The sequence below is a fragment of the Tamandua tetradactyla genome, chromosome 2 (assembly GCF_023851605.1).
Source record: "Tamandua tetradactyla isolate mTamTet1 chromosome 2, mTamTet1.pri, whole genome shotgun sequence".
In the NCBI taxonomy this organism is placed as follows: Eukaryota; Metazoa; Chordata; class Mammalia; order Pilosa; family Myrmecophagidae; genus Tamandua; species Tamandua tetradactyla.
The window spans coordinates 167,542,056-167,563,921 of NC_135328.1; the positions used below are offsets into that span (position 1 = coordinate 167,542,056).

Sequence of the window (21,866 nt, forward strand, 5' to 3'; positions counted from 1 at the left end):
TGCTGCATCCCCCTCTGTTACCAGCCTGCCAGGTAGAAACCAGGCCAGCCAGAAGCTGCTTGCCACGTCGGTGCGGGATGGGCACCAGAAGCCTTGGCCTTGAGTCACTTACTGCAGTTTCTCCTTCACAGTTTCTTGGTCACAGTTTCTGTGTCTCTTCATCTAGCTCTTTCCTGGACGTGGCACAGTACTCTTCTGGTTTCCTGAGCCCCAGAACAGCTGCTTTGGGTAGTTTCTGCCTTCCCATTAGGTGTTCTTGTTGTAGGAATCTCCATATTATTTTCGATAATAGAGTTTTGTAATAAGTTCTTTAAAAAATATTTTCTTTGAGAAACATCCGCACATGTCCAACCATGCTATACAATCAGTGGCTCACAAGATCATCACAATACAAGCTGTGTATTCTTCACCATGAGCATTTTTAGAACATTTGCATCATTCCAGAAAAATAAAAAAAAAGAACTTATACATCCCATGCCCCTTACCCTCCCTCTCGTTAACCCACAGTATTTCAATCTACCAAATTTTTACCTTTTATCTCCTCTTATTACTTATTTGTTTATTTTGTATGCCATATGGCGGGGGTCACATTTCATTCTTTTTCCACGTGAGTATCCCATTATTGTAGCATTATTTGTTGAATTTTTTGTTTGTTTGTTTTGGGAAGTACACTGGCTGGGGATTTAACCAGGTCTCCCACATGGCAGGTGAGAATTCTACTACTGAACTACCCTCGCACCCCCTATTTATTTATTTTTTATCCTTGTTTTCATCTATCTATACCTTGGTTAAAAGCATCAGACGTGAGGTTTTCACAATCACGTGATCACACTGTAAAAGCTATATAGTTATACAGTTGTCTTCAAGAATCAAGGCTACTGGAACACAGTTCACCAGTTTCAGGCACTTCCCTCTAGACACTCCAGTACACCATAAACTAAAAAGGGATATCCATGTAATGCATAAGAATAACCTCCAGGATAACCTCTCAACTCTGAAATCTCTCAGCCACTGAGACTTTATTTTATCTCATTTCTCTCTTCCCCTTTTTGGTCAAAAAGTCTTTTTCATTCTGATTGATGCAGGTCCTGGCTTATTTCCGGGAGTCAGGTCCCACGTTGTCACAGAGATTTACACCCCTGGGAGTCAAATCCCAGTGAGTTCACCTGCCAAGTTGGCTTAGAGAGAGATGCCACATATGAGCAATAAAAAAGGCTCTCTGGGGTGATTTGTAGGCATAATTATCAGTAGGCTTAGCCTCTCTTTTGCAGAAATAAGCTTCATAGGGACGAGCCTCAAGATTGAGGGATCAGCCTAAAATTGGTTGTCTTCACTGCTTGCAAAAATATCAGGAATTCCCCAGATGGTGAAGTTGAATATTTCCTCCATTCTCCCCAGCCCCCCAAGGGGATTTTGCAAACATTTTTTTTTATTCTCTGCCCAAATTACAGTGGGATATATCAGCACATCACACTAACCTGTACAAACCAACAAGATCTCATGTTCTATTATGTAATTATGGTGTTCAAATAAACTGACCATACAGGTTAAATTAGATAATATGCTACCCAAAATATACATTTTGCACCAAATAAACATCTCTCCCTTTGATCTATAATAACTTTTGAAACCAAGAAATGTGAGTCCTGCAACTTTTGTTCTTTTTTTTCAAGACATTTTTGGCTATTTGAGATCCCTTCTTTATGAATTTGATGATTGACTTACCCATTTCTACAAAGAAGGCTGTTGAAATTTTTATTGTGATTGCATTTTATCACTTTGGGTAGTACTGACATCTTTTTAATGTTAAGTCTTCCAATCTATGGAAAGATATCTCTGAATATCTTTCCATTTCTTTAGATCTTCTTTAATTTCTTTCAGCAATGTGTTGTGGTTTTCTGTGTACTTGGGCCTAATATCCTTGTTTAAATTTGTCTCTAGATATTTTGTTCTTTTAGTTTCTATTGTGAATGGAATTTTTTTATTTCCCTTTTGAGTTGTTCATTGCTGAGATGTAGAAACACTGCTGATTTTTGTGTGTTGATATTATACCTTGCCACTTTGCTGGATTCATTTATTAGCTCTGTAGCTTTCTTGGAGACTCTTTGGTATTTCCTATTTATGGAATCATGTCACTTGCTTATAGGATTGTTTTACTTCTTTCCTTCCAATTCGAATGCGTGTTTTTTTTTTTACCTAATTACTTTGGCTAGAACTTCTACTGCAAAATTAAATAGCCATGGTGGCAGTGGGCATCCTTGTCTTATTCTTGATCTCAGAGGAAATGATTTCAGTCTTTCACTACTATTCGCTACAGGTTTTTCATATATGACTTTTATCATGTTGAGGAAATTCCCTTGTAGTCCTAGTTTTCTAAGTACTTTTTTCATCAAGGAAGGGTGCTAGACTTTGTCAAATGCCTTTTCTGATTGAGATTGTCATATGGGATTCCCCCCCATTCCATTAATGTGGTATATTGTATTGATTGATTTTCTTATGTTGAGCCATATAATATGAATCCACAAATTCCTTGGATAAATCCCACTTGGTCATGGTATATAATCCTTTTAAGGTGCTACTGAATTCAGTTTTCTAGTACTGTTGAGGAGTTTTACATCTATATTCATAAGGGATATTGGTTTGAGCTCTTTTTTTCTTAGTATGTCTTTATCTGACTTTGGTGCTAGGGTGATACTGGCCTCATGGGATGAGTTAGGAAGTATTCCCTCTTTTTCAATTTTTTGGAAGAGTTTGGACAAGATTGATATTAATTCTTTGAATGTTTGGTAAAATTTGCCAGTGAAGCTGTGTGATCCTGGACTTTTCTTTGTTGGGAGGTTTTTGCATAATCTAAATTTCTACTTTAAGAAACTAGAAAAAGAAGAGTGAATTAAATCCAAAGAGGGAAGAATATAAATAATGAATGTGAGCAAAAATCTGTGATGTCAAAAATTTACAGTCATTAGAGAAAATGAATAAAGCCCAAAGTTGATTGTTTGAAATGATTAATGAAAATATTAAACATCTAGCAAGACTGACCAAGAAAAACAAATGGATGAAATATAAATTATCAGTACCAGGAATGAAAGAAGCAATATCACTGCAGATTCTGAAAGAATAATAAGTCAATAAGAACAAATTTAAGCTAATAAATTTGACACCCTAGATGAAATCGGCAGATTCTTTGAAAAAAACAAACTATACAAATGAAAAGATGAAATAGAACATCTGAATAGTCTTTTATCTATAAGGAAATTGAGTTCTATCAAATCTTTTTTAATTAATTGTTTTAAAATTGTGAAATATAACATATATACTAATAAAGCACTAGATTTCCAAGTACATTTTAACAAGTACTTATGGAACAGATTTTAAAATTTAATATGGATTACAGTTCCACGATATTTTGTTTTGTCTTCTAGCTGTTCCAAGATACTGGAGACCAACAGAAATATCAATATAATGATTCAGCAGTCATACTCATTTGTTAAATCCTATCTTCTCTGTTATACTCCTTCTTCTCTTTAAATAACATATATACATAAAAGCAATAAATTTCAAAGTACATCACATCAATCAGTTGCAGAACAGATTCCAGAGTCCGGTATGGGCCACAATTCCACAATCCTAGGTTTTCACTTCTAGCTACTCTAAGGTACTAGAGGCTAAAAGAAACATCAGTATAATGATTAAGCAGTCGTATTCATTTGCTAAACCCACCCCTCTCTGCATAACTTCACCACCCCACCACTCCTGATCCCTCTCCCACTCTTCAGGGCAATTGGGCCATGTCCACTCCAACCCCCTTGTTCTAGTTTGCTAGCTGCTGGAATGTAATGCACCAGAGATGGATTGGCTTTTAATAAAAGGGGATTTATTTAGTTAAAAATGTATAGTTCTTTAGAGGAAAGGCAGCCAACTTTCAGCTGAGGTTCTTTTCTTTTTTTTTTTTTTTAACTTTTTTTATTAATTAAAAAAATTAACAAACAAACATTAAGATATCATTCCATTCTACATATACAATCAGTAATTCTTAATATCATCACACAGTTGCATATTCATCATTTCTTAGAACATTTGCATTGATTTAGAAAAAGAAATAAAAAGACAACATAAAAAGAAATAAAACGATAACAGAAAAAAAAGATATACATACCATACCCCTTACCCCTCGCTTTCATTTACCACTAGCATTTCAAACTAAATTTATTTTAACATTTGTTCCCCCTATTATTTATTTTTATTCCATATGTTCTACTCTTCTGTTGATATAGTAGCTAAAAGGAGCATCAGACACAAGGTTTTCACATTCACAGAGTCTCATTGTGAAAGCTATATCATTATTCAATCATCATCAAGAAACATGGCTACTGGAACACAACTCTACATTTTCAGGCAGTTCCCTCCAGCCTCTCCGCTACATTTTGAACAACAAGGTGATATCTACTTAATGCATAAGAATAACCTCCAGGATAACCTCTCAACTCTGTTTGGAATCTCTCAGCCATTGACACTTAGTCTCATTTCACTCTTCCCCCTTTGGTCGAGAAGGTTCTCTCAATCCCTTGATGTTAATTCTCAGCTCATTATAGGGTTTTTCTCAGTCCCTTGATGCTGAGTCTCAGCTCATTCCAGGATCTCTGTCCCACGTTGCTAGGAAGGTCCATACCCCTGGGAGTCATGTCCCATGCAGAGAGAGGGAGGGTGGTGAGACTGCTCGTCATGTTGGCTGGAGAGAGAGGCCACATCTGAGCCACAAAAGAGGCTCTCTTGGGGGTGACTCTTAGGCCTAAATTTTAAGTAGACTTGACCTATCCTTTGTGGGGTTAAGTTTCATATGAACAAACCCCAAGACTGGGGGCTCAGCCTATAGCTTTGGTTGTCCACACTGCTTGTGAGAATATCAAGAATTCAACTTGGGGAAGTTGAATTTCTCCCCACTCTCACCATTCCCCGAAGGGGGCTTGCAAATACTTTTCCAGTCACTGATCAAATCACTCTGGGATTCATCGGGGGATCACTTTGGACAAACCAACAAAATCTCATTTCTTACCTGAGATTCCAAGTACTTATGACATTCAATCAAACTATCTACATGAGTTAAATTAGGAAATGCTCTAGTTAAAATATAAATTTTGCAACAAATAAACATTTTTTGCTTTAGTCTCACACATAAGGTGACATTTAAAGTATTAATTATCATCTATTTTCAGCACCCTGCAATAATGACATTCTTTTGTTCTTCCTCATGCAAAAACATTTTTAAAATTTGTATTTTAAAATAGTAAAAATTTCACTATTATTATACACTCTAGGCATTCCTAGATTATACCATCTCGATCTTTACCATCTATCTTTCTTTCTGATTTCATTTATGTCCCCAGCCCTCCTCCCTCTATCATTCTCACATGCAGCTTCATTCAGTGTATTAATATAATCACATGCAGTTACGTAGTATTGTGCTGTCCATTTCTGAGTTTTTATATTCAGTCCTGTTGACAATCTGTATCCCTTCAGCTCCAATTACCCAATATCTCACCCTATTTCTATCTCCTGATGGTGAGGTTCTTTTCTTACATGGGAAGGTACAGGGCAATCTCTGCTGGCATTCTCTCCAGGCCTCTGGGTTCCAGCAACTTCCCCCAGGGTGATTCCTTTCTGTATCTCCAAAGACCTGGGCTGAGGTATGAGTGCTGAGATGAGGTATGTTAAGCTGCCTGGGCTGTGCTGTGTTCACCTCTCTCATTTAAGCTTCCAGCCACTTAAATCAAACATCATTCATTGCAGCAGGCACGCCTCCTAGCCGACTGCAGATGTAATCAGCAACAGATGAGGTTCACATGCCATTGGCTCATGTCCACAGCAGTAGAATTAGGCACCTTTACCTGGCCAAGTTGACACCTGAACCTAACTACCACACTCCTCATTTTGAAAGGGGCCATCAACAACATGGGATAAGGAGATGGAACCAGCCAATTCCCTGGGAGGGCTGGCCCCCCAGCACTCCAGGACCCATCTGGTCCAGGAATCAATCTGGAGGCCATGGAGTCTATCAAATCTTTAGAAAGGAAATAATACCAAGTTTTCACAAACTCTTTCAAAATCAGAGTAGTTGGAAATATTTCCTCAATTATTTTATGAGGTCAACATAACCCCAATTCCAAACTTAACAAAGACCTTATAAGAAAGGAAAATTAAAGACTAATATCCCTTATGAACATGGATGGAAGAAGCCTAAACACAACATTAGCAAATTGAAATCCTGCAAATACAGTTAATCTCAGGGATACTTATTTAGTGAATTGACCATATTATCCCAGGAATACAAGGTTAAGTGTGCCTTGCCATATTAACAGCTTAAAAAGGGAGAAAAATCATATTATTATCTCCTTAGATATAGAAAAATCATTTGAGAAAATTCAGTATCCATCCTCAATTACAATTCTCAGCAAACTAAAAATAGAAGGGAACTTCCTCAATCTGATAAAGGTCATCTACATAAAACCTTCAGCTATCATGATATTTAATGGTGAAATAAAATTTTTTTCCACCTAAGATTATACACAGCAAGGATGTTTGCTTTTACCATGTCTATTCAACATGGTCCTGGAGATCTTACCAGTGCCATAAAAGAAGAAAAGGCATAAAATTCATGAAGATTGGAGTGAAAAAAAAACTTTTTATTCATCATGTTATTTGAGTATTTACATGGAGAACCCTAAGGAATCTACAAAAATCGTGAGCTAATAAGTGAGTACAGCAAGGACAATATACCATAATCAACTGGATTTTTGTATAATACCATGAAACAATTGGAAAATGAAGTTTTAAAAATTTTCATCTATAATAGCATAAAAAATATAAATTATTTAGAAATAAATTTAACAAGTCATGGAAGACCTTTCACTGAAAACTATAAAAACATTGCAGAGAGAAATTAAGAACTAAATAAATGAAGAGTATACCACATTCATGATTGGAAAACTCAGTATTATGAAAATGTCAGATTCTTCCTAAACTTACCTGTAGAGTCAATGTAATCCCAATCAGAATGTCAATTGTTTTTTTCTTAGAAATTAATCCTTTTATTCTTAAATGTATATGGAAATCCAAAGGACTTAGACTAGCCAAAATAATCTTGAGAAGAAGGAAATTGGATTTTATATTATCTGATTTCAAGACCTACAGTAAATATGCAGTTATCAAAATCTGTTGATATTTTCTAAAGATGGCTCTACAAAGATCAGTGGAACAGAATAAAGAGCCCAGAAATAGACTCATGCAGATTAGGTACATTAATTTTCAACAAAGGACTAATAATATAGAAATAAATCAATGGAATAAAATAGAACAGAAATAGATCTAACATATATCTGTAGTCAATTCATTTTAGACCGAGACACCAAGACAAATCAAAGAGAAAAGTCTTTTTTAACAAATGGTGCGCAAGCAACTGAATAAACATATGGTTAACAATTAGCTTTGACCCCTTCCTCATACTGGGAAGAAAAATTATTTCAAGATGGATCATGGACATCAACTCAAAGCTAAAAAGATTAAGCTTCTAGAGGAAAACTTAATAAAGTATCTTTGTGATATTGGAGTAGGCAAAGATTTCTCAAGGAAGACACATGAATCACCAAGCATAAAAGAATAGAGTAATAAAATTGACTTCATCAAAAATTAAAACTTCTGCTCATTGAAAGACACAATTAAGGAAATGAAAAGCAAACCATAAAGGGGGAGAAAATATTCATAATACATACATCTTATGAAGGATTCCTACAAATATATATTAAAAATACAAATAGCTTAATAAAAAGACGTGAAAATACTTAACGGATACTTCATAAAAGAAGATGTATAAATGGCAAATAAAGCATGCAAAAAAGTGTTCAGCATCATTAGTTATCAAGGATGTGCATATTAAAACCATAGTAGAACACCACTTCTCACCCACTAGAATAGTTAAAATGAAATAATATCAACAGCAGTATATGTTGGAAAGGATGTGGAGCTACAGGAACTCTCTTACATTGCTGGTAGCAGTTTAAAGTGCTTTCGGAAATCTGATTGACAATTTCTTATGAAGTTAAACATATCCCTGCCCTATGACCTTTCAGACCCATTCCTGGGTAATTACCCAAGAGGAGTGAAAATATGCCCACTAAAAGTCTTGCATGAGAATGTTTATAGCAGCTTATTTCTAATAGTAAAAACTGGAAGCAACCCAAATATCAACAAGAGAATGAATAAACAAATTGTGGCATAGTCATACAGTCATACAGCAATAAAAATTGAATTGCTGGTACAAGAAAGCAACATGAATCAATGTTAAAAATATTCACTAAAAGAAGCAGACATGAATACATACTAAGTGATCCCATTTATTTGAAGTTCAAAAGCAGACAAAATCATTCTTTTGTTAGTTAGAGAAAAATCAGAGCAATGGTTGCCTAAGAGAGGTAAGAATTGTCTGGAAAGGGAAACAAGGGAAGGTTCTTGGGTGATGGAAATGCTGTATATTTTGATTAGGGTATTGGATACTCTGGGGTATTGATTACATGAGTGTTTACATTTATAACATAATGTAAACAATTTTGCATATAACAAGATGCAAACACGAACATTCTTACTGTATGATCATTCCATTCTTGGATTATAATCAATAACTCACAATATCATCACATAGGTATATATTCATCACCATGATCATTTCTTAGAATACTTGTATCAATTCAGAAAAAGAAATAAAAAGAGAAAAGAAAAAGCTCATACATACTGTACCCCTTACCTCTCCTCATTGACTGCTATTTCTATCTGCCCAATATATTTTAGCCTTTGTTTCCCCTATTTTTTTCTATACCCCTTACCACTCCCTTTCATTGATCATTAGCATTTCAGCCTACTAAATTTATTTTAACACTTGTTCCCCTTATTATTTATTTATTTTTAATCCATATATTTTATGCATCTGTCCATATCGTAGATAAAAGGAGTATCAGACATACATTTATCAAAATTAATTGAATTGTATCCTTAAGGTAAATTTTACTGTAGATAAATTTTACTTCCAAAAAAGGTCAGAAGAAAGCTTATGTGGTTAAAATAGAAGTGACTATTTCTGTAGTCAATGCTATATATACTATATGCTATATTATGTATTTCTCTAGGACATAAAACTGAATGCATATTGTAACTTTTTTTTTCAACAAATTCTATCATGCATCTGCTATGGATTAGGCATCTTGCTAGTTGCTGGAGATACGAAAGTGAGTAAGAGAGGGTGATGGAAAAGATTTGGTAATGGATGGTAGTGATGGTAGCATTGTTAATGTAATTAATGGTATTGAATTATATATTTGGATATGGTTAAAAGCGGAAATTTTAGGTTGTATGTATGTTACAAGAATAAAAATTTAAAAAATAGGACTGCAACAACAATGAACGTGAATGTAAACCATGGCCTATATTTAATAGTACAATTATAAAAATGTTCTTTTATCAGTTTGTAGCAAATATACCTCACGAATGCAAGGTGTTAATAATAGGGTGATATATATATTTTATGCATGATTTTTTCTGTAAACTTCTCTAATGAAAATAATTTTTTTAAGAAATAAAAAAGAGTAAGAGAAAGTAGCTGGGCTCAAAGAGCTCAGCACCTAGAAAAGCCATAAAAACGTAAGAGATAAGTACCATTGTTAGACCAGGTGCTGAGTGTGAGGCAAGTGCAAAAGAGGGAGGAAGTGATTCTGATTTGTTGGGGTTGGAGAGGTGGGACCAAAAAGTGAACAAACTTTTGCTTTTCAGGTCAGGAGAATTGCATGCACTAAGGCACAGAGCCTTGATCTGCGTGACGTGTTTGCAGAATTTTAAGTGGCTCAATGTGACTGCATTGATGGGAGATGATATTCTTTAATGACAGGACCAGATTGTGCTGGGTTGAAAAGGCCATACAAGTTTAGTTTTATGAGGGGCCATTAATGGCTTTTAAACAGGAGTGACATCAATTCTATGTTTCTGTGTAAAGAATTATTGAAGTTGGGGAATAATTACAGGCAGAATGAACAGTTAGAAAGGTATTGTAAGAATCCAGTGGTTATTTATTTAAAAAAAAATACTTATTCATTAGAATTTTATGATTAAACGATTTTTTTTTGGCTATCCCTTACTTTTTTTTCTTTAAAACTGACAATAGGAACCCAGAAACATTTTGGACCACCACAGGAATGTTTCCCCAGGAGTTCATTCTTTGTTTTCACAAACATGTAAGGATTGAGAGACTTGTAATCCAAAGTTACTTTGGTAAGCAAATCATACATTAATTTTGACCATCCTTTAATTCTTCTATAGTAGATAGCACATATGTAAAGTTGTGGCAAAACACTACATTTTCTTTATGGTGTAGAACACCAGTTTTGTTGTTGGAGTGAAGGGAGTGTGGAGTATAGAGTAACTGCGCAATTAGCCTCTCTGAAACTGCAAATTTGAAACCCTTCCAAAGCACTTAATAATTTCCATACAATTTACCATGTGCAAGTCTTTGGTAAAACCCTATCATGAACATTAAGAAGCCAGCTTGCCAGAACACTTCATTCCAGACTCATTTGGCTTGGGGTTTTCTGTCAAGTTTTTGCCGAAAATCTGATAATCCTGATTATTCATATTGGATAGTTTTTATTCTTCTGTTACTAATGGCATTTTCTAAGGTACTTAGCAGGAGACTCTTCCATTAGAATAGCATTGTAATCCTATCTTATGTTTATTTAATGGTAGACTTAATCAAAGTCCTGGCAGGAAACAGCATATATCCCAGATGGTTCAAATAAGAAAACTTTAATGGTGGGACCAATTATAAAATTATGGTTTTGGTTAAGGGAACAAAGGAGAAATGATGAGGCACTGAGAAACTGGCTACAGCGGGAAGCCGTTATCTCCTCTGGGACAAGGGAAGAAAATAGTATTACTGTAACTCAGGGAGAGCTGGAGCCTGTGCAGTAGTGCCTGCCAGCAGGAGCAGTAATAACAAAGGGACAAAAACGCTGTCAGAGACATGCCTCTGATGAAGGGAGGGAGTAGAGAAAATGAAGCCCCATTTCCCACTTTTCTACAATTGCACCCCCAGCACCTCCCACTGACCAAATCCATCCAGAAGCCAGCAGACAAGTGAGTCCAGGTGATGCAGTCCACGGAAGTTCTCCCAGGGCACAGAGCAGAACAGAGGGTGAGGGCGAGGATGGATCTGGGGTGGTGGGGGCATTGGGGAAATAACAGTGCACAAGGAAGATGGCTGCGTTCCTGGTAAATCTCTCTTCTGTCATTAGTTGTGGAGGTTTTGGAGTCAAACAGACCTGAAGTTTGAATTCCAATTCTGCCTCTATATCATTGCTGACTTCTCTAAGCCTGTTTCCTCATTGGTAAAGTAGATTAATAATGCCTCTCTTATGAGATTGTTGTCAATAGTGAATACATAAATATGCCTGGCTCATAGAAGGCTTTCCATAAATGTTTATAACCTAGAATTACTGCTTCATTATTATTATTATTATTATTATTATTATTATTATTATTATTATTATTATTATTTGTTGTTGTTGTTGTTGTTGTCAGTATACAAAAAAAATTAGATGATAGCAAATTCAAAAAAGCTATGTTAGCTCTGTATTATATGGTTGCAAACATTTGTTTTAATTTACACTATAATTACACAAGACTGCATTTGACCAGAGAACTTTTGGAAAAGCACAGGATGAGTAATTTCTAGAACGCAGTGTTCCTGACTCCAGTATTCTGTACAGTCCCACCAGTGCATGACAGTCTCAGGCAAAGGAAAGAAGGAATAATATAGGAACAGCAACATTGAATCCAGTAGATAACTAACATTTTATTCATTGTGTTTATTTACAATATCAGTGCAGACCTTGAGGATTGAAAAGAGCACATCTAAAGAGCCCGTTGATTTTGAACACTGGGTTGAAAGAGGTATGTGTTTGTTGTACCAGCATTGTTCTGAGAATGAGGGTGTAGAGAATTTGTTCTTTGACTCTATATTTCTAATATAGCCTTGTGGGTGACAAAAGATGACTTGTAAGATACTTGTTACAGACACCTTTAGGACCTAGAAAAACCCAGGTTTGAATACAAGACTGCCCCTTTGCTTAATTTTTCTGAGTTTCAAAAACCTCATATGAAAAATGAGAATGACAGTTACCATTTAAAGTTTTTGTGAACATAACATCTGGCCTATGGTAGACAAACAATAAGTAGTTTCTCAGCCTCTTCCCTCCCTTCCTGATTGCTACTTAAATTTATAATCAGTAAACTCAATAGCTTCCAGTTAAACACAGCAAATTCCCTTCATATGTTTATCTCCTTTCCCTCCTAAAATACCAAGAAAACATTAGTAAGGGAATGAAAAGAGTCAAAACCTACAAAGACAAAAAACAAACATCCAGAAGACTTAAGCAAATGTGAGAGATCAATATATGTTAAGGAAGAGGGAAAGCAAATGGAGGAGTGATAGCTTCTGGAGCTGATCGAAGTAGGTTATAACTTAAGTTGCCTGCCAAGGAGAATATCAGTGCCCCATAGAACCCCCAGGAAAGTCCAGAACTGGAAGGCAACAGGTACCATAAAAAGTGTGAGTGAGACCTAGGTCAGAAAACAAGGGTGATTAGTTGAGCATCTATATACAGAGCAGTTGGACTCTGGGTACCTTCTCCTACTTCACAAAGCCAGGTGACTGTTCTCCTTCCTCCCATGAACACCCACCTCCACCCCCAAGAGAAGACTAGAAACGCTGGATGTTGAGGCTCAGAACTCAGGAAGACCAGGCAGAGTAGAGAGAATGGGTGAGGTGTGAGGTTGAAAACAGAGGGTTTAAGTGAAAGCCTACATGTTGAATAGCAGGAAATTCTGGTCTCCTTCCTGTAGTCTGCTATTAATGACATGGCCAAGAGTATAACCCTAACCCGGTGATTGGAGGAGTCACTTTTGGAGAAACTTACTGGCCCCAGGTAAAAGCTCTATGGATTCTGACAAAGGCTGACTCTTTTATCACCCTGTTGAAGTCCACCAGTCAACAAGCATGGCTCATACACAGCTTTCTGGTGATTTATTCATAAGTAACCAAAGACAGCCAAAGTTCACTGAACATTTGATGAAGGCCTCAAACCCTGAATATAACTAGTCTTTTGCTCTAAGAAATGTAGGGGCTAGAGGAACAAATTAAATGAAATCATTAGGAGGCAAGATGACAAAATCTAGAATATGGCACATTCTATAGGACAGCTGGCATGGTCTCTTTGGTAAGTCAATAACATGAAAAAAAAGAAGTAGGGGAGAGGAAACAGTTCAAGATTAAGAAATTTAATTCTGATTTGAATAAACCAAGTATAAAAAGACATTTTAGGGGACAATTGGGGAAATTCAAATTTATTTCACATGGACCTCATTATATAATATTAAAGCATTATTTTTAATGTTAGTATAATAATGGTATGATTATGTAGGAAAATATCCTTATATTTTAGAAATGGATATCAGTTATTCAGAGCTGAAATATCATGAGGTCTAGGCTTGCATTAAAATACTTCAGCAGAAATAATTGGATAAATCAAATTAGTGAAATGCTAGTCATTATAAAATCTAGATGATGTCAAAGTTATTTTGATAAATCTTTTATGTATGTTTGAGATTTTCAAATTTTTAATAATTAAAAAAACTAAGCAAATGAAAAAAAGAAGTTATTATTAACTGCTAGTGGGAAATTGTATAAGAAAGAAAATGTGATTATAATTTATAACAGTTCAGCAGTAAATACCATTTATATAGTCATATTAATGTAACCATCAAGTATCGATTTCAAAATTGAGAGAATGGGAAGAGAGAGAAATTACAGGAGGAGAAGCCTTTTGGTTTAAGAGACCTAAAATTTCATCTACCATAATATAAAGCCAGTAGAAAAAGGATAAATCAAGAAAAGGAAATATAAGCATATTTAGAATTCCAGGAAGAATAGTTTAGAGAATTAGAAATATTTACACTATAGGGAGCAGGATTGAAGAAGAAGCGAGAGGTCCAGGAGGGGTTTACATCTTTCATAACCTCAGAGAAGAGTTCAGAAACAAAATTGCATAAAAGCCTACGACTTCTCAGACCCTTTTAATAGGACGTGGCCTTTAAAATTAAATACATTAAATGTTTTGGTACAAATAAAATGAATTTCTAAATAATGTCATAATAATTGTTATGTTAATTATTCCATGTTTCCAAAAGAATGTTTGCTATGATTAATTCATGACCAAATAAAATTATGTAGGTAAAGGTTTATTAAACTCAGATACTTGAAAAGATCACTTCATAATTCAGTGTTATGATGAGAATTCCCTGTGAAAAACTAAGTTGTAGTCGTCAGCCATTGGGCATGGTCAGATGATTCCTTGGAAGCCTACAATTACTTTAGTAGCTTGATCCTTAAAAGGGGTTTTCATATTTTATCAATTCCGTACTTACCTTACTTTATATTCCCTTTATTATAACTCGCTGGGGATATTTTACAGCTCAGAAATAGTTTTTTATATCAAATATCTCTATTTTTATATCAGCCTTTTAATCTGTCTTCAGTATAGTTTATCAGATATCGTGTTTTACTGACCATAAAGTTCAGTAGCTGTCCTCATGGCTTTTTTTTGGGGGGGGGGGGCCATGGTCTGGAAATTAAACCTGGGTCTCCCACATGGAAGGTGAGTATTCTAACCACTGAACCACCCATGCACCCTGTCCTCATGTATTTTGAACTCTTAACTCATTTCTGTTAAATTTGTGTTTTAGATCTCGTTCATACAGAGGGGCAGCTTCAAAACGAAGAAATTATGGTAAGTACATATATTCTGTTGAGATAAACATTATATTTAACCAGTGCTATGTATTTAAATTTTTAAACCTATTTCCCTAGAGTAAATAAACACCCTCATCATATTGTAGGTTCTGTACATAATCAACCCAAAGAAAATGTTATTCTCAATAAGATTATAATCTAAATGTAGCATTGATAAATGAGGTTCTTATACCTTATAGAGAGGGTGGCAGCAAGGGTAAAACAATTCATTTGTTTGTTTTTTCTTTTATTTTGTTCATTCATTTTGGGGTTATTTATTTGCTTTGCTTTGCTTTCTTTCATTTAATTCTGTAGGCCTTTTGGAATAGAAATAAAAAAGGTACAGATGCCAAAATTGGGTATTAATTTAAGCGTGAAAGGACAAGGGAGATTCAGATAAGGGGAACTGGAGCATAGGATCAGCAACAAATAAGCCAGAGAGATGAGTTGGAAAGAGAACCAGTATTTTCCGACAACATTCCATTGGGCTTTGCCTGTCAAGTGGAATGAATGCCTGTTGACAAGGAAGTTGCTGTTTCATCAAGAGTTTCTCTGTTCCTGCTAGTTTGCTAGGCTGTGGCTTTAAACAAATACAAAAAAAGTAAAACAACTGAAAAGTGGATTTTTTTTTAGGTAGTGGTGTTTGTTTAATTAAGGTTTCTCTAAATAAGGATGAAAGTTAGTACCTCTTATTCATTAAGTTTCTGTTTACAACTTGCCAGAGGCTGCTTTGAAATCAGTGCCTAAAAAAATTTTTGCTAATTAGTAGAAAATTGTTTTAACTTTTTATTTTGAAATAATTGCAAGCATACAGGATAATTACAAAAATAATACAAACCCCATATAGGAAATTCTAACATATCCCTCTCCAGATACTCAGATTCACCGATTTTTAACATTTTGCCACCCTTGCCCACTCTTTTTTTCTTTTCTTTCTACCTCCCTCTCTCTCCTGCTCTCCTCCCTACAATCTATGTCTCTATCTTCTGAAGATTTGAGAGTAGGTTGCCCACTTCATACTCCTTGCACACATAATACTTCCACACGTTTCCTACGAACAAGATATTCACTTGTGTAATCACATCAAGTGCAGTTGTTACGTTCAAAAAAATTAACATTGCTACCAAGCTTACCTTCTATACTCTAATTTTTCTTATGTTCCAGTAATGTCCTTTTGAGCCTTTTCTCCTTTCTTTGGTCCTACCTGGTATCATTATGTACTGCATTTAATTATCATTATCTCTTTAGTTTATCCTTCTTTCCTTTTTAAAAATTTTACGTATATACAACATATATTTTCCCATATGTACAATATTAACCCCTCCCAAGCATACCATTCAGTGCGATTAAATACATTTACAATGTTGCAGTACCCTCACCACTATCCATTATTAGAACTTTCCCTTCACCCCAAACAGAAACCCTACACTCATTTTGCACTAACTTCCATTGCCCCTGACCCCTACCCCTGATAACCTATACTTTACTTTCTGTCTCTATTAGCTTTCATATTATCTGATATTTTCTTTGTGGTTACCCTGCAGCTTAAATTTAACATCCTAAATCCATAAGAATCTAATTTGCTTTGATACCAACTTAACTTCAATAGTATATATACACTGTGTTCCTATACTTGTCTCTCCCCCCACCTTTATGTAGTTTCTGGCACAAATTACTTTTATTCATGATGAGTCTAAAACCATTGATTTATCATTACATTTTATACAGTTGCCTTTTAGATCCTGTAAGGAGTAAAAAAGTAGAGTTACAAACCAAAAATATAATAGTATTGGCATTTTTATTTACCTATATCTTTACCTTCACCAGAGATCTTTATTTCTTCTTGGCACTCCAATCTGTATGTTGTCCTTTTCTTTCAACCTGTAGAACTCTCATTAGAGCTCTTCTAAGGCCACTGTAGTGGTGATGAACTCCCTCAGCTTTTGTTTGTATAGAAATATCTTAATTCTGCTCTCATTTTTGATAGACACTTTTGCTGGATAGAGATGCAGGGAGTTTTTAAATTAATTCCCTTCTCTATCATCAAAATTTGCCCAATGACTAGGGAGGCCAATGAGGAAAAGAGAAAGCAGACAAATGACTACACTGAATTTTATCTTCTTATTTTTCTCTACCTTTGCCTAGTGGATTATGACTATGGAGATATCTAGTAAACCTCTGCCTTCTTTGGTATTTTGTTTCAGGACTCACTGTAATCACAGAGGGGCACAGCATTATAGAAAATTTGGAAAATAATAAGGGGGAATGAAAGGCTAGAAATCACTCATAATTTTATTACCCTGCCACAAAGCTTTTATTGTATTTATCCTTTAGTTGTTGACCATATACATTACTTTGTGATAATAAATGGACAATTTTGTATCTTTTTATTTTACCTACTATTATATCATATGCTCTTAAATAATTTTAAAATAGCATTTGCCTGTTCACATATATTTAAGCTAATTACCTTCCCCCTCATCATCATTAGTAATACTATAGGGGACATCTTATGCATATGTTCCCACTACCACCACCATCACCTTTTTTGAGTATTTTCTAAGGTTAAATTCCAATAATGAAATTACTGGCTCCAAAGGTAAAAATATTTATATGGCTCTTTGTACATATGTTAAATTGCTTTCCAGAGAAATTATGTAAATGTAAAATAATAACCATGTATCAGGGTAGTATATTCTGGGGCATCATTAACCAAAGGAAACCTCTTATCCTGAAAAATACTTTAGGAAGACAGTTGGCAATTTTTAGCTCTTTTTGCCATTTTTTAATCAAATGAAGGCTGATATTTAACTGATATGTACCAAAACAACTGCACTGTTATAATGGCTGGCTTCTGTTCTGAATATTATATTTTATTTATTGTTTTGTATTTACATGATTACTCTTGCATCAAACCTCTTTCTTCTGCTAACTTCTTGTTGACAGTTAACTAGGATTGCTAAAAGCATTTATATTGATTTTTCCCTTACAGGCACGTGATGGCCATGCTACTTACTTGAGATTCATTATTGTATCAGCCTTTGATCATTTTGCATCTGTGCATAGCGTTTCTGCAGAAGGAATAGCAGTCTCAAATCTTTCTTAGTGAGTCTAATAAAGTGTTCCTTCATGATTTTAACAATATATTTATTTAAACATGAAGTTATCACTGAAATACTTTATTAAAGGGATTTATATTCAATCTGTTTCTGTTTTTATTTTCTCTTCAGTATTTGTGTAAAGGAATTCTGGTTTCATCAGTTTGCAGTGCTAGCTACCATGGAGAATATAAGGAAGCTCTTGCTTCAATATACAGTGTAATTAAGGAAGTGATATACATAAAAATTTAACTGATAATACATTGTATCCCCATAGCATCAACATGGTGCCATCCATGTCTTGGTACATTAATTTTCTAATTTATTTAATGACTGATGCAAAGGACTAAGTGAGCAATAAAGACAGAAGACAGGGTAAAAGTTCAAAAGAGAACTTTTATGTTCATTACTTATAAGAAGGTTTCTTTGAGGTCATGGAATTTGAGCTGGGCTCTGCAGGACAAGTAGTTTTACTTTTTCTTTTTATTCTGATTTGAAGACCTCGGAGAAGGATTAGGAAACACATACTCTTCTCAGAGATAACCATTATTGACATTTTTTACATTTTTGGCATATTTCATAAATAACATTAATATCTACAAAAATTGATTGCTTGTTGTGTATCAAGCACAGTTAGCATTTTACATGCATCATCTTTTTGGAGCCTTGCAACAACCCTATGTATAAACAACTGTTGTTATTTTCATTTTCCACATAGGAAATTCAAATTTAGAGAGGTTAGGTAATTTGCACAGGGTCACACAGTTATCACATAGTAGGTGGTAGAGAGCCAGGATTCAAATCTTACGTCTGGCTCCAGAGTCTGAGCTCTTACACACCATGCTATTGGCCTTATTTCTATTGCTCTTTGTTCTAATCTTGGTTTTGACACTAACTGTGTGGCAGTTAGTGAGAGAGAGAACCTGAGCAAGTCACCTTCTCTCTCTGGACCTCAGTTCACTTGATAAAATAAGGAGATCGGACTAAGTGATCTTTGCATTTGCTTGCAGCTCTACCCTGCTACAAACTGTGACTTTCAACCTTTCAACCCAATTCACAGAGAATTCTTAAATTTTTTTTCCTTTGAGTTTGACCTTGACCTGAACAAATTTTACCTTGATTTGCTTTTACAGATTAGGTAACACCTCTTAAGAGTTTGTCATTTAAGGCTAACCCTTGCCTTCTGGTAAACAATACATACAATCCTGGATACTTTTTTTTCCCACTTAATATTATATTTTGATCATTTTTCCCATTAATAAAAATTCTCTGGTAGAAGGCAGAGGCATTGCCATGGCAGCATCTCTAGGGCAGGTGCTGGCTCTGGTGCTGGTGGCTGCTCTGTGGGGTGGCACTCAGCCGCTGCTGAAGCGGGCCTCCACTGGCCTGCAATGGGTTCATGAACGCTCCTGGGCCCAGCAATTGCTACAGGAGATGAAGACTCTCTTCCACAATACTGAGTACCTGAGGCCTTTTCTCCTCAACCAGTGTGGCTCCCTTCTTTACTACTTCACCTTGACATCAATAGCTGTGCCCGTGTGTAACTCTCTGGCCATTCATGCTGATTGTATAACTCTTGGGTCTTCACACTGATTGTCAGGAAGATTCTTGGAGAATATATCGGTGGAAAACGAGCAGTCACACCTGTCATGGTGCTCACCGTGACAGGAATTACACTGTGCATCACAAGCTCAGTGAGCAAGACCCAGGGACAACTGACTACCCTTTGAGTGAGAAGAGTCCATCCTTCAGGTCTGCTGACTCCAGGAAGCTCCTAGGCCATGACATGCAGGGCAGTGAGCAAATGGACCTAGCACTTCCCCTCTCTGAACCTAAGCTTCCTCATCTTATATGGGGATAACACCTACCTCGTGGATCACAATAAGAGAATCTGAGTGAAAGGGTTTTGTAACCTTCAGATACTGTTCAGCTGCTGAGATTTAGCACAAGAAACTTCACCTTACCCTCAGCAACCTTTCTGGTCCAGCATTCATTGCGGCCCACATTACTATGGCCTGATCTGGGCCATCACAGCAGTGGGCTCCATGAACTGCAAGACTCCACCTGCAGTCTTTGAGCCAGAAATGCAAACAGGAGGCCTCCAAGGCACAGAGTGACTTGGCTGACTGAAGGGGTGGAATTGAGGGGAAGAAGGTCCACCAGAAGTGGCAGGTTAGGGGAGATGAACTGTTGACCAACCTTGCTTGTCCCACCCATGAAGTGAGTGAGAATCCTCAAATACCCAGCCTCTTTCAAATGGGTAGACAACTGTGAGCCCTGGCACTGCCCAACTGCAGCACACAGCATAATACCTAGTGAGTAGTAGCCTTCAATACATCTGTGGTAAACAGACAAAAAAATTCTCTGTAAATATGTCTTTGGCTGTACTATACAATTCTCCATCAAGAAGATGTGTCATTACTCATGAACATTCTTATAATATTGGCCACTTAGATATTGCCGTGTTTTTATTATTATTAACAGTACAGTGGTGAATTCCCATTGCTGATGGGAATGTGAAATGGTATTGTGATAGCTAGGTTCTGGTGCCAACTTGGCCAAGTGATGATGCCCAGTTGTATGGTCAAGCAAGCACTGGCCTGACCATTGCTGTAAGGATATTTCCTGGCTGGTTGATAAACTGGAAGGCTGATGTGTTAAGTCATCAGTCAGTTGATTGCATCTGTGGCATATTACATCTGTGATCAACTAAGGCATGTCTCGCACAAGGAAATAATCCAATCAGTTGAAGGCTTTAAGGGAGAAGAGACTCTTTCACTGTTTCTTCAGCCAACAAGCTTCTCCTGTGGAGTTCATCCAGACCCTTATTGGAACTTCCAGCTTCACAGCCTGCCCTACGGATTTTGGGCTGTTACATTCGCATGGTTGTGTGAGACACCTTTATAAATCTCATGTTTACAGATCTCTCCTGTTGGTTCTATTTCTCTAGAGAACCCTGACTAACACAGGCATATACCCATATGAAAGAGAAATCAGCAATGTCTAGAAAAATTACATACCCATTTTTTCCTGTGACTCAGAAATTCCTCTACTAAGAATTTGTCCCAAAGTTACACAGGCAAAAAGAGAAAATAATGTGGTACATTATTGTTTACACCATTGCTTATAATAGCAAAAAATTAAAACTGCCCAAATGTCAATATACCCTTATAATAGAATATTAGCAGCCATAAAAAAGAATAAGGAAGATCCCTGCAAACCAATGTAGAGTGATCTCTAGAAAATTATCAATGAAAAAGAAAAGTACAGAAACTATATAGTCTACTATCTTTTGTTTGAGATTGGAATGGATAAGAATATACATACCTATTTCTTATATTTACAAAAAAGAAACACTGGATTTAGGCCTAAGAGTCACCCCCAAGAGAGCCTCTTTTGTTGCTCAGATGTGGTGCCTCTCTCCAGCCAACACAACGAGCAGTCTTACCACCCTACCCCTCTACATGGGACATGACTCCCAGGGGTATGGACCTTCCTGGCAATGTGGGACAGAGATCTTGGAATGAACGGAGACTCAGCATAAGAGATTGAGAAAAACCCTAGAATGATCTGAGACTTAGCATCAAGGGATTGAGAAAACCTTCTCTACCAAAAGGGGGAAGAGGGAAATGAGACAAAGTGTCAATGGCTGAGAGAATCCAGAGTCGAGAGGTTATCCTGGAGGTTATTCTTATGCATCAAGTAGATATCATCTTGTTATTCAAGATGTAATGGAGAGGCTGGAGGGAACTGCCTAAAAATGTAGAGCTGTGTTCCAGTAGCCATGTTTCTTGAGGATGATTGAATAGTGATACGGCTGTCACAGTGTGACTGTGTAATTGTGAAAACCTTGTGTCTGATGCTCCTTTTATCTACCTTGTCAACAA

General features: G+C 36.1%; 2 protein-coding genes across 8 annotated transcripts in view; both read left to right on the top strand.

Annotated features, from left to right (window-relative positions):
- Positions 1–18,083, top strand: part of IFT25 (intraflagellar transport 25) — a 66,990-nt gene extending 48,907 nt beyond the window's left edge. For 6 of the 7 annotated variants that reach the window (XM_077149574.1, XM_077149573.1, XM_077149576.1 and 3 more), the window contains 5 exons: positions 10,202–10,308; positions 11,129–11,227; positions 11,917–11,985; positions 14,836–14,879; positions 17,874–18,083. In XM_077149574.1, the coding sequence (XP_077005689.1) occupies positions 10,202–10,308; positions 11,129–11,227; positions 11,917–11,985; positions 14,836–14,879; positions 17,874–17,987 (433 nt within the window). In that variant the 3' untranslated portion in view covers positions 17,988–18,083. The remainder of the gene's footprint in view (positions 1–10,201; positions 10,309–11,128; positions 11,228–11,916; positions 11,986–14,835; positions 14,880–17,873) is intronic. The other variant, XM_077149577.1, reaches the window with a different exon arrangement.
- A 530-nt stretch (positions 18,084–18,613) lies between these two features.
- Positions 18,614–20,872, top strand: TMEM234 (transmembrane protein 234). Its single transcript, XM_077136397.1, is given in 2 exon segments — positions 18,614–19,536; positions 19,539–20,872. Coding segments are annotated over 2 exon segments (435 nt in total). The 5' UTR covers positions 18,614–19,272; the 3' UTR covers positions 19,710–20,872.
- Positions 20,873–21,866: the final 994 nt, after the last annotated feature.